Source organism: Erythrolamprus reginae, chromosome 2, assembly GCF_031021105.1.
Source record: "Erythrolamprus reginae isolate rEryReg1 chromosome 2, rEryReg1.hap1, whole genome shotgun sequence".
NCBI lineage: Eukaryota > Metazoa > Chordata > Lepidosauria > Squamata > Dipsadidae > Erythrolamprus > Erythrolamprus reginae.
Genome location: NC_091951.1, coordinates 43,846,493 through 43,858,380, shown reverse-complemented (window position 1 = coordinate 43,858,380; position 11,888 = coordinate 43,846,493). Strand labels below are relative to the sequence as shown.

Sequence of the window (11,888 nt, the reverse complement as noted above, 5' to 3'; positions counted from 1 at the left end):
CCTGCACCTCCTGTTCCTCATCCTCCCCCTCTGTGCAGGAAACCGACAGAAGATCAGCCGTTCCCTGAGGGACCTCGGACGGAATCACAACACTACCATATGGTTTTTAACCCATCACTTCATTGGGCAACATGGTTCTTTATTTTTTTTAAAAAAAATTATTTCATATTTTTTTTAATGCCTTCAAAGAAAGGCAATACTGTATATGGATGTATACATCAACACCTGTTAGGTGAAGTTCAACCTTCAAATCTGAAATAAGTGTACAGTGCTAGTGTTTTCCTGCAAAAACTAACACAAACATTTGAAAAAAATATTAGTTGTGGAGCGTTTCACACAGCACAGCTACATTTTTTCACCCTGCTGCAGTAAAAGAGGCAGAAATATCAATTCTTTTGCACTTGCATTTTATAAAGACACAAAGAAGTCCACAATTTTTCAGCCAAGACACCCCTGGGGGGTCGCAATACATCACGTGACAAAGATGTGAAGATGTGAGTGATACTCCTGGCTCAAGTGACATTAGGGTAGCATGGGATAGATAGAGGTCTATCTCTGCACTTTCTTCGATCCCATGCACGATCTCAACTAATTCACATCAAGCAGCCATGGGGTAAGAAAGAACACCTGGAGATGTTGCCAGTGGGAACGTACCTACTTCATACTCATCACTTTCTACTTTGAAAAAAAAAGGGGGTCATAAGAACATAAGAAGAGCCCTGCTGAATCAGTCCAAAGCCCGTCGAATCCAGGATTCTGTGTCACACAGTGGCCCACCAATTGTCCATGGGGATCTTGAGCAGAAAGAGAAGGGCAAGACCCTCCCTTTCCCTTGACCCCCAACAAATGGTACTCAAGGGAATCCTGCCTGCCTCAACCAACATAGAGGCGGCACACGGACATCCGTTTCAATAACCACCGATACACTTGGCATCCGTGAATCTGTCTAATCCTGCCTTGAAGCTATCCAGGCTGACAGATGTCATGACCTCTTCTGGAAGTGAATTCCATAAACCAACGACCCTCTGGGTGAAGAAATGTTTTCCTTGATTTGTCCTTGCTTTCTTACTTATGAGCTTTTTATGCCCCCTCATCCTAGTATTGTATGATAAGAGAAAATATAATAATTTTTCTCTATCCACCTTTCCTATCCCCATGCATGATTTTATACACTTCGATCAAAGTCACCAAAAGTCGGTCTGGAAAGCTAAACAGTGTCAAACCTATTCGATACCTGGATGAAAGACAGACTGGATATCCTAAACTGGGACTTTTAAGAAGGCAATGACAAACCGCCTGTCACTGGATGAAGCCATCAGTGGAACTTGACTCAAGGGCATCGTTCCAAGCCACTAGGAGTCAGTACTCACAACAAACCTAGTTTTGGCTTATGCTAATTAGGGGTATAAGAGGTAAGCATATAAATAACTGTTGACAGCAATCTGCTTGTTTCTTTCTACTGCAACGAAAATCTTGGCTACTGTTGAGTGATCAGCTTGCTGGCGAGCCTCTTTAAAAACATATATACAGTGATCCCCCGGGTATTGCGATCCCGAGCATTGCAAAACGGCTATATGGCGATTTTTCAACCCGGAAGTAAAAACACCATCTGCGCATGCGCGCCCTTTTTTCTATGGCCACGCATGTGTAGATGGCGCCGGGCAGATCAGCTGCTGGGCGGCTTCCCTGGATCTTCCCCCTCTTGCTGGCGGGAGGGCGAGCGGTGGGCATCAGCGAGGAGTTTGCGTGGGCGGCAGGGAAACCCCAGCGCCGCTTCCCAGCTGAGTCCTGAAGCCAAACGCGGAAGTTCGCTTCAGGACTCAGCTGGGAAGCGGCGCGAGCGAACGGCGTGGGCGGGCGAACGGCGGGCGAGCGGCAGCGAGGAGTTTGCGTGGGCGGTGGGGAAACCCCAGCGCCGCTTCCCAGCTGAGTCCCGAAGCCAAACGCGGAAGTTCGCCTTTGCCTTCTGGCTTCAGGACTCAGCTGGGAAGCGGCGCGAGCGAACGGCGTGGGTGGGCGAAGGGCGGGCGCGCGGGCAGGCAGGCGGCGGACAAGCGGCGGGCGGACAAGACCAGCGGCGGGCGCGGCAGCAGCGAGGAGTTTGCGTGGGCGGCGGGGAAACCCCAATCTTCGGCTCCTCGCTGCTGCGGCGGAAGTAAAAACACCATCTGCGCATGCGCAGATGGTGTTTTTACTTCCGCAGCGCTACTTCGCGAAAAACCGATCATTGCGAGGGGTCCTGGAACGGAACCCTCGCAATAATCGGGGGACCACTGTACTGGCACTGTACATGGCAGTAGGGGAAAGGCACCTTAAGTTATCTGCAGGTCGGGGAGATACAATCAAACCTGAAACAACAGAATTACTGGAGAATCAGTTCTGGTTTGTGGCTAGTGTTATCACTCAGCTCAGTGTCTAGATGTTACGAAGTAATTGCTGGGTTTACTCAATGGGTTTGGGCAGTACCCAATCATGATTGAAGCAAGTTACAGTGGTACCTCTACCTAAGAATGCCTCTACTTAAGAACTTTTCTGGATAAGAACCGGGTGTTCAAGATTTTTTTGCCTCTTGAGAACCATTTTCTACTTAAGAATCTGAGCCCGGAAAAATTTCACAGGAAATTTGAGAGCAGCACAAGGGCCCGGCCAGTTTCCTGCCATTCCCCCTGGGTTTCTCTTTCTGGCACAGTTTATGGGAGGCAGCCTTGTGCCGGGTGTATGGGAGGCACGTGCTCCTCCTCGCCACCTCAGAGTCCCTCTTTTTTTTTTAAGCTTCAAAGTTTTGGATTTTTTTTATTCACCTCACCTTCTTCCTTCTGCAGCAACTGTCTTCCTCTTCTTAGCCCTCCTCCTCCCACCCAAATTCCAAGCTTTCATTTCTTTCCTAATGTGTTTGCACACATTCTTTCCTTTTACATTGATTCCTATGGGAAAAATAGCTTCTACTTACAAACTTTTCTACTTAAGAACCTGGTCATGGAACAAATTAAGTTCTTAAGTAGAGGTACCACTGTACTTTAATACAAGCCTTGAGACTAAGAGCCGGGGTGGTGCAGTGGTTAGAGTGCAGGCTACTTCTGCTAACTGCTAGCTGTGGTTCAGCAGTTCAAATCTCACCACCAACTCAAGGATGACTCAGCCTTCCATCTTTCCGAGGTGGGTAAAATGAGGACCCAGATTGTTGGGGGCAATAGGTTGATGTGTAAAAACACATAGATTGCTTTGAAGCAGATTTATGCAAATGTTCCCTATGTTTTGTTCTAGGAAGGTGAATACATTCTCCTTCTCCTTCAGGATTAGCAGTTGGGACTGAGACAGGGCAGCAAACATGTAATCCAAAAGAAAGAGAAGTGAAGGAGAAATATATTCTTTTGAGTTGTAAACTTGTTTTTGAAGGATGCATCATTCTTTCTATAAGCATAAAATAAAAATATTGATTTTACTGTATTGCTTAATTCTAGTTTCAATTTCCTCTTATCGCTTCCAAAAAAAAAAGCAGAAAAAACATCAATATCTGGAAAAGCCAATTCTTTAGCCAAAGGATTACCAACTGCTGAATGTTTGCTTTATCAAATACAGTGATACCTCGTCTTACAAACGCCTCGTCATACAAACTTTTCGAGATACAAACCCGGGGTTTAAGATTTTTTTTGCCTCTTCTTACAAACTATTTTCACCTTACAAACCCACCGCCACCGCTGGGATGCCCCGCCTCCGGACTTCCGTTGCCAGCGAAGCACCCGTTTTTGTGCTGCTGGGATTCCCCTGAGGCTCCCCTCCATGGGAAACTCCACCTCCAGACCTCTGTGTTTTTGTGATGCTGCAGGGGAATCCCAGCAGGTGATTCCCAGCAGCGCAAAACGGGCGCTTCGCTGGCAACGGAAGTCCGGAGGTGCGGTTTCCCATGGAGGGGAGCCTCAGGGGAATCCCAGCAGCACAAAAACTGGCGCTTCGGCTGGCAAAAGGGGTGAATTTTGGGCTTGCACGCATTAATCACTTTTCCATTGATTCCTTTGGGAAACATTGTTTCGTCTTACAAACTTTTCACCTTAAGAACCTCCTCCCGGAACCAATTAAGTTTGTAAGACGAGGTATCACTGTAAATCTAATCGGGCATCTTATCTAAGTCACTACTTCTCTTGGCTCTAAATTAACTAAAGACAAGCAAAAATAGTACCAAAAACAACTCAGGCACAGAAAGCATTCACGTGAATGTCGTGCCACTGATGGGCATATTTTTAAAAAGCCACAATAAAGCACTGCTGCATTTGATAAAAATCTGTAGGTACTTTGTGTACTTTCCCAGAAGATTAAAAAAGAGAAATTTGCAGTTCCAAACAGAAGAATGACAAAATATAGAAAAGAATGTCACTGCAAAGAGTATTACTGAATGTTTAGTACAGAGACTACATATTGATGTAGGAAAGAAAAGTATATGAGGCTATAAACAAAACCTCTGTCAGTGACGCTGCCCTCATCTTTATATTCAACCATAAAAGGAAGAACTCAGGTAAACCTCCGGAACCGCCTGCAGAGTTGGCCTTCTCTGGGTCCCGTCGACAAAACAATGTCGTCTGGCAGGCCCCAGGAGAAGAGCCTTCTCTGTGGTGGCCCCGGCCCTCTGGAATCAACTCCCCCTGGAGATTAGAACTGCCCCCACCCTCCTTGTCTTTCGTAAACTACTCAAGACCCACCTATACCGCCAGGCATGGGGGATTTGAGACACCTTTCCCCCAGGCTCTTTATATTTTATGTTTGGTATGTATGTGTTGTCTGGTTTTAATATGATAGGGTTTTATATATTTCTTTTTAATATTAGATTTGTTTCACTATAATATTGTTTTTATCATTGTTGTGAGCCACCCCGAGTCTTCGGAGAGGGGCAGCATACAAATCTAATAAATTATTATTATTATTATTATTATTATTATTACTAATAATAATAATAATACTTGACTTATGACCAGATGGTTAGTGATTGTTCAAAGTTGTGACTTACCTGCAAAAAGGGAGTTACAATTCTATCCCAAAGCTCTGACAGTTGGCCCCAATCCTGCAGTCACACGACTGCAATTTGGATGCTGGGCATTTATAGCCATTTTCAGTATTATGTGGTCATGTGACTGCATTTTACAGCATTTTTGCCAAAAACAGGAAGTGACTTCGTTTTTGGCCAAACTGCCCTAGCAAGAGTGGATTCACTTTTAGCAACCATTTGCTTCACAACTGCTGCATTAATGACTACCACAAAAAACATCATAAAATCAGGTGGGTCATGTGATCAACCCAATTTATCATTGTTATAGCAGCTTACTCTATAGCAGCGCTTCTCAGTTATTTTCTGTTACGCCTCCCCAGGAAGAATTAAACATTTTGCACCTCCTCCCAACTCTCCACCGAGACAATTGTTTGCAGTATTCGGCAAACATTTTCACTGAAAAACTTCAAGCAGCTTATCAGCGTGATTGGGGTGTAATGTGTTTAAGTGACGTCTTAATTTATTTGGCTTCATGCTGTCCGCTGCCAACATTTTTAGACGCAGTAAACATACCGATCTTTCCTCGTCTCCCACCGTAGTCACAGTGAAGCCAAGTGCTACATAGGCTTCGTTGTTTTTTCTCGTCTTAGCTTTCAGGGGACTTATATTTCTCTCATTATCTCTGTCTATCACCTTTCTTTTCATCCCTGTTAAATACACTGCTCAAAACATAGAAACATAGAAGTCTGACGGCAGAAAAAGACCTCATGGTCCATCTAGTCTGCCCTTATACTATTTCCTGTATTTTATCTTAGGATGGATATATGTTTATCCCAGGCATGTTTAAATTCAGTTACTGTGGATTTATCTACCACGTCTGCTGGAAGTTTGTTCCAAGGATCTACTACTCTTTCAGTAAAATAATATTTTCTCATGTTGCTTTTGATCTTTCCCCCAACTAACTTCAGATTGTGTCCCCTTGTTCTTGTGTTCACTTTCCTATTAAAACACTTCCCTCCTGGACCTTATTTAACCCTTTAATATATTTAAATGTTTCGATCATGTCCCCCCTTTTCCTTCTGTCCTCCAGACTATACAGATTGAGTTAATTAAGTGTTTCCTGATACGTTTTATGCTTAAGACCTTCCACCATTCTTGTAGCCCGTCTTTGGACCCGTTCAATTTTGTCAATATCTTTTTGTAGGTGAGGTCTCCAGAACTGAAGAGAACACTAAATAAAGAGAACACTTAAATAACACAATATAGCGCCAAGTAAATCAAACTTCTGTGAAATCAAACTTCTGTGAAATCAAACTGTCCACTTAGAAAGCAACACTGATTGACCATCAATTTCACTTGCTGTTGTGCACATTCAACTTTGTACGGAAGGAAGTATTCAATGAGAATATTTCATTCATTCAGATCTAGGATGTGTTCTTTGAGTGTTCCCTTGCTTGAGCAGTATATTTGTCCATGGTGTCTCTTAAGGGTTTGTTATCTGCACTTCATATCTCCTGCTCTGTGCTGTGTGCTATTGTTCAGTGCAAAAAACCCCTAGTGCCTGCAGGAAAAAAAAAAGCTCGTTCCCCGGGCTCAAGCACCCCCTCTGGCATCACGGAGAGGGGCGGCATACAAATCTAATAAATAATAATAATAATAATAATAACAACAATAATCATTCTGTACCCCTCCCCGAGGGGGGCCCACCCCGCTATTCAAGAAACACTGCTCTATACAGTAGTAATATTTCATCAGTGTACAGGTTCAAGATGTAAATGGAATTTTGTGGGATTACAGTACTCAGGTATATACAGTAATGGGCAGCCAAAATTTTTACTGCCACACTGTGGCTGTGGCTTATTTTGTGGGTGTGGCTTGATGGTCATGTAACTGGGTAGGAGTGGCTTGCCAGCCATGTGGTCAGGTGGGAGTGGCTTGAACGATCATCATCATTCAAGTGAACTATTAAGTCCTCAACTTACAACCTCACCAGTGTCGCCCTCTGGGGTGACAATTTGCTTCGTGTTTCCTGCGGTCTCCTTCCTGGATTGTCCCCCCACCTCTAGCTGGGTAGCTAGGCGAACAGGTGCCGATCAGCTGTTGAGTGGTTCAGGGTGGGGAATTTGTAGTGTGTGGGACATTTTATTCTATTTTTTATTCCATTTTTAAATTAATCTATTCTGATTTTATGTATGGTGGGACTGGCCTCTGGGTGTCACACGACTTTCGTTGCCAATGACAATTCGTTGTTTTGACAATGACAATAAATTTATTATTATTATTATTATTATTATTATTATTATTATTATTATTATTAAAAAGAGGGGGGAGGAAATGGTTTCCCCGCAACTCCTGCCAGTTCTGGTCTCCCTGCCGCTTTCCGAAGAAGAGGAGGATGGGACGGGGAATAGTCAGCTGAGCTGGGCACACAGCTTCATTGCTGCCAGTGGAACTGCGTTCCACCCCGTCCTACCTGCTGCGCACTCCTGGATATATACATTTAAATGAAGCTTCCAGAGATAATCCTCATGTCACCTCATTTCTGTACAGAAATTCATCACACAAAGAAAATTAAGTATGCATAAAGCTGATGAGTTTCAAAGTAGAGTGAAGTTGTCAGAAAGAACAGCTGGGTGGAATAGAATCAGGCCTACTCTTTCTAGCCCTCAACTCTGGGCATAAATCACCTAGCAGATTTTCTACATGGCTGACGCTATCATATGAAACGCCATGCACTTTATAACTTGTGACCTATGCATGGAACAGCCTGAACTAGAGTTGTAAACAAGAACTTGCTTGGTCACGTATAGCAGTGTTTCCCAACCTTGGCAACTTGAAGATATCTGGACCTCAACTCCCAGAAATTCTGGGAGTTGAAGTCCAAATATCTTCAAGTTGCCAAGGTTGGGAAACACTGACGTATAGCAATAAAACAGAAGTCCCATACTCACTATGACACTGCTACTGAGTTTCAAGAGATTTTCAAAATAACATCATACATAACATGAATGTAATCAGCCACACAAACACCTATTGATTAAATTAAAATGCATTATTTTTTTAGTGTGTAAATGTTTGAATGAACAGTTTGCTAGTAAGATTTATCGTACGGGATTATTCAATGTAAACAGTTTGCTAGTAAGATTTATTGTATGGGATTATCCAATTCTTTCTGATAGTCCAGCATTTACACATTTCCAACAAGATACAATGCAAAGCATTTTATTGCATATGATTCAAGATGTGCAGTTTCCAACAGGAAAACAGCATTACTATGTAGGATGTTGGATATCTGCAAAGTGACTCAAAAGAGCCACAATGTTAACTCTGTTTTGCTGATTAATAAAAATTAGTCCTACTAAAAACAGAACTGGCTCTAGTACACCAGCCTCTTCATCACTGCTGTCTGAACCCTTCTCCTTTTACTCTGCTATCCAACATAACAATTTAGTCAGCAAATCAAAAGGATTCTAATCACAGGAAGAAGTACAATTGCTGTACAGTTTCTTCAAAAGCTTGAAAAGTTGAATAAAGGGAAGCACCCACCTAATAAGCATATTAACAGCACAAAATAATCTTGACCACAGTCAATCAATACAATTCTTAACACTGTTCGGATTTATATCCACATATTTATTTCTCCTTGGTTATTGGCAAGCACATTTTCCACAAAAATATTTAATCTAGATATTAAATACACAACCTTCCCAGGACATTCACAACTTACGTGTGTCTTTCTCGGTCACTGCTTTCATATTCCAAAATGACCATCAGACGTGGGTAATGACTGCAGATTTCACCATTCACATTGTGGATCAGGCTGTAGCAATAATCCTTACTGAACAATTCAAGGCAGCATTTTTCAATGTGCTCTACCTGTATGGGTGAGACGCAGTTATTACAAATGTAATGATGCACACCTCAGAAAAGTATTTACATTCAAGGACAATAGCCTTAATTTTAGAAGCTTAATAACCCCACCACCCAAAACCAGAAAGTAACACATATGTTTAATATCAATTAAAATACAGTACAAAAAATTCAAGCAAGAGATATTCTAACCAGCTAGCATTTATCCTGTGAATTTGCAAGGTAGTAGCCATATTTGGAGTAATATTCATTTGAAATGCTTATCATTCAAACTTTACTGGCAAGGAATTTTTTAAATAGAAATGATCATTACGCAAAAACTAGAATAATTTTCCTAGAAATATCAGGGTCATGATAAGTTGAAACTGGAATCTGTACAGAGTTAGGAAGTATGCACTGAGCAATTTCTAACAAATTAGGGAACAATGCCCATTACTTCGTAGAACACAAAATTTTCCAACTGTTTTTCAGTTCTCTATTTTTTTTCAAAAAGCAGCATACATTTCATGCAAAAAAAAACCTTTAAAAAAAAAGAACAGCAGAACAGGAGAGCAGCTTTCTGCAGATAACTGTGAACTTACAACAGCTCGTTTAATGCCTTTTCAAAGTTATGATGGCACTGAAAAAGTTGACTTATGACCATTCTTCACATTTAAGACCACTATAAGCAACCCCACAGTCACAGTCATCAAAATTCAGATGCTTGTCAACTGGCATGTATTTATCACTGTTGCAGCGTCCCAGGGTCATGTAATCACCTTTTGCAAGCAAAGACAAGGGGGAAGCCATATTAACAACCTGTGTTGCTAACCTGACAACTACAAGGATTCACTTTAACAACTGTTACGAGAAAGGTCTTCAACTTCACTTCATAAATGCTTCAGTTAGCAACATAAGTAATTCGCATCCTGGACATAAATTGTTTCAACTCCTACCCTCAAAGCATCACTATAGAACACTGCACACCAAGACAACTAGACACAAGAATAGGTTTTTCCCAGTCGCCATCACTCTGCTAAACAAATAATTCCCTCCACAAACTATTCACTAAGGTTGCATTACTATTATTACTAGTCTTTCTCATCATTATCACCCATCTCCTATGGATGACTGTAACTTGTTGCTTGTATCTTTATAATTTATATTAATATTGTTTCCTGATTGCTTATTTGTACCCTATGACTATCATTTAATGTTGAACCTCAGAATTCTTGACAAAGGTATCTTTTCTTTTAGTACACTGAAAGCATATGCACCAAAGGCAAATTCCTTGTGAATCCAATCACACCTAGCCAATAAAGAATTCTATCCTATTCTATTTCTACTCTATTCCACCCTACTCTACCTTACATCATCTGGGTGTTTTGAGCACTACAACAGACAGCATCCTACAGATGTTGGGTGTTATAACTTCAGTAATTTTAAAAATACAAGTAGCCCTTGACTTACCACAGCTCATTAAGTGACTGTTCAAAATTACAACGGCTTATCTGTACCCTATGACAATTTTGTACCTCATGATTCTTGATGTATATTTTCTTTTATGTACATTGACAGCATATGCACCAAAGACTAATTCTTTGTGTGTCCAATCACAGTTGTCCAATAAAGAATTCTATTCTATTCTGCAGATGTAGATCTTCTGAAGAGTAATAGATGCTTGTAACAAACTTCCAGCAGACGTGGTTGGTATATCCACAGTAACTGAATTTAAACTTGCCTGAGGTAAACATATATCCATCCTAAGATAAAATACAGGAAATAGTATAAGGGCAGACTAGATGGACCAGGAGGTCTTTTTCTGCCATAAATCTTCTATGTTTCCGTTTTTATAAATATTGGGTTCCACCGTGGTTGCAACTCCAGGACTATCTGTATTGGGAATATGTGATTTTTTTAAAAAATGGCAGCATTAAGTAAGGCGCCACTTCTTTAATAGATAGATATGCAACATGCAGACCCCCAGGGTGGGCTTCACGCTGTGCAAACTATGCTTAGATGCACAAACTTAAAAATGGTGGATATATTTCTTTGTCCTGAAGGCTGTATCACAGCTCCAGGATTCCCTTCTCCTGCAGGGCAGTTGAAAGTCCCGCGCAAGAGGCTTCCCAGATGGGTCTGCACTGCATGCAGGGGTACTGCATGCAGGCATAGTGCATGCACCCATCCATCTTAAAAAAGGCCACTTGCACAGCCACGCTGGTGCCGTGCATGCAGCCAGTCCCGTGCAAGGCTCACCGGTTGCTCACCTTATTATTGCCGCTATTCCCACCGCTGCTTCCAGCTGCTCCCCCGCTTTCCCGGGCCCGGTACTGCGCCCTCGAAAACTCCAGCAGCAGCTCACCCAAGGCGCGCTCTCCGGAGCCAGCGGCCTGCAAACAGGCGGAGCCGCTCCGGGCACTTGCCATCCGCACCCCCGCAGTCACGGGCCCAACAAGCCCCAGACTCGCTTGCCCAGCGCCTTCGCCATCCCAAACCCCCTTCCGCTTCCGGAAATACGACGATGACGCCATTGGAAGGCGACGGAATCCCCCCTCCCCGCGAGCCCGCCTGGAGGGCGGACTCGAAAGAGCCTCCCCGCCGCCGCCCCTCCTGTTCTAGAAGGGGGAGGGCGGGGCTTTGTCTCTGGTGGGCGTGGCTGGAAGTTTTGAATCCTCCAGAAATGCGTAGGGGGGGAGTGAGAGAGAGACTGGGTCTGTGTATAGCAGGCCGTTAAGACCCTCTTGCCGGGCTGAGGAATTGTGGGATATCCACCCATTTTAAAGCCGCCAAAGTTGAGAAACATTGGTGCCATAGTCTAGCTCAGAGCTCTCCAGCCTTGGCAACTTTAAGACTTGTGGACTTCAACTCCCAGAATTCCCCAGCCAGCAAAGCTGAGGAATTATGAGCTGAGCAATTACTCACCTCAGCAAAGCTGGCTGAGGAATTATGGGAATTGAAGTCCACAAGTCTTAAAGTTGCCAAGGTTGGAAACCCCTGATCTAGCTAAGTTTATCCACCACATTAACCTGAAAGCTGAGCTTTTTAAAAATATGTATAT

At 43.0% G+C, this 11,888-nt stretch overlaps 1 protein-coding gene across 3 annotated transcripts in view; it reads right to left on the bottom strand.

Moving 5' to 3' along the window:
• The window catches only part of MTMR14 (myotubularin related protein 14), a 148,129-nt gene extending 136,548 nt beyond the window's left edge, over positions 1-11,581 (bottom strand). The window contains exons 1-2 of one of the 3 annotated variants that reach the window (XR_011557915.1): positions 11,098-11,419; positions 8,706-8,854 (exon numbers count right to left, since the gene is read on the bottom strand). Coding sequence is in view for 2 of the 3 variants with exons in the window: in XM_070738007.1 (XP_070594108.1) it covers positions 8,706-8,854; positions 11,098-11,361 (413 nt within the window). In the remaining variant the exon portion in view is untranslated. Of the gene's footprint in view, positions 1-8,705; positions 8,855-11,097 lie in introns of all 3 variants that reach the window. The other 2 variants (XM_070738007.1, XM_070738006.1) reach the window with 2 other exon arrangements.
• Positions 11,582-11,888: the final 307 nt, after the last annotated feature.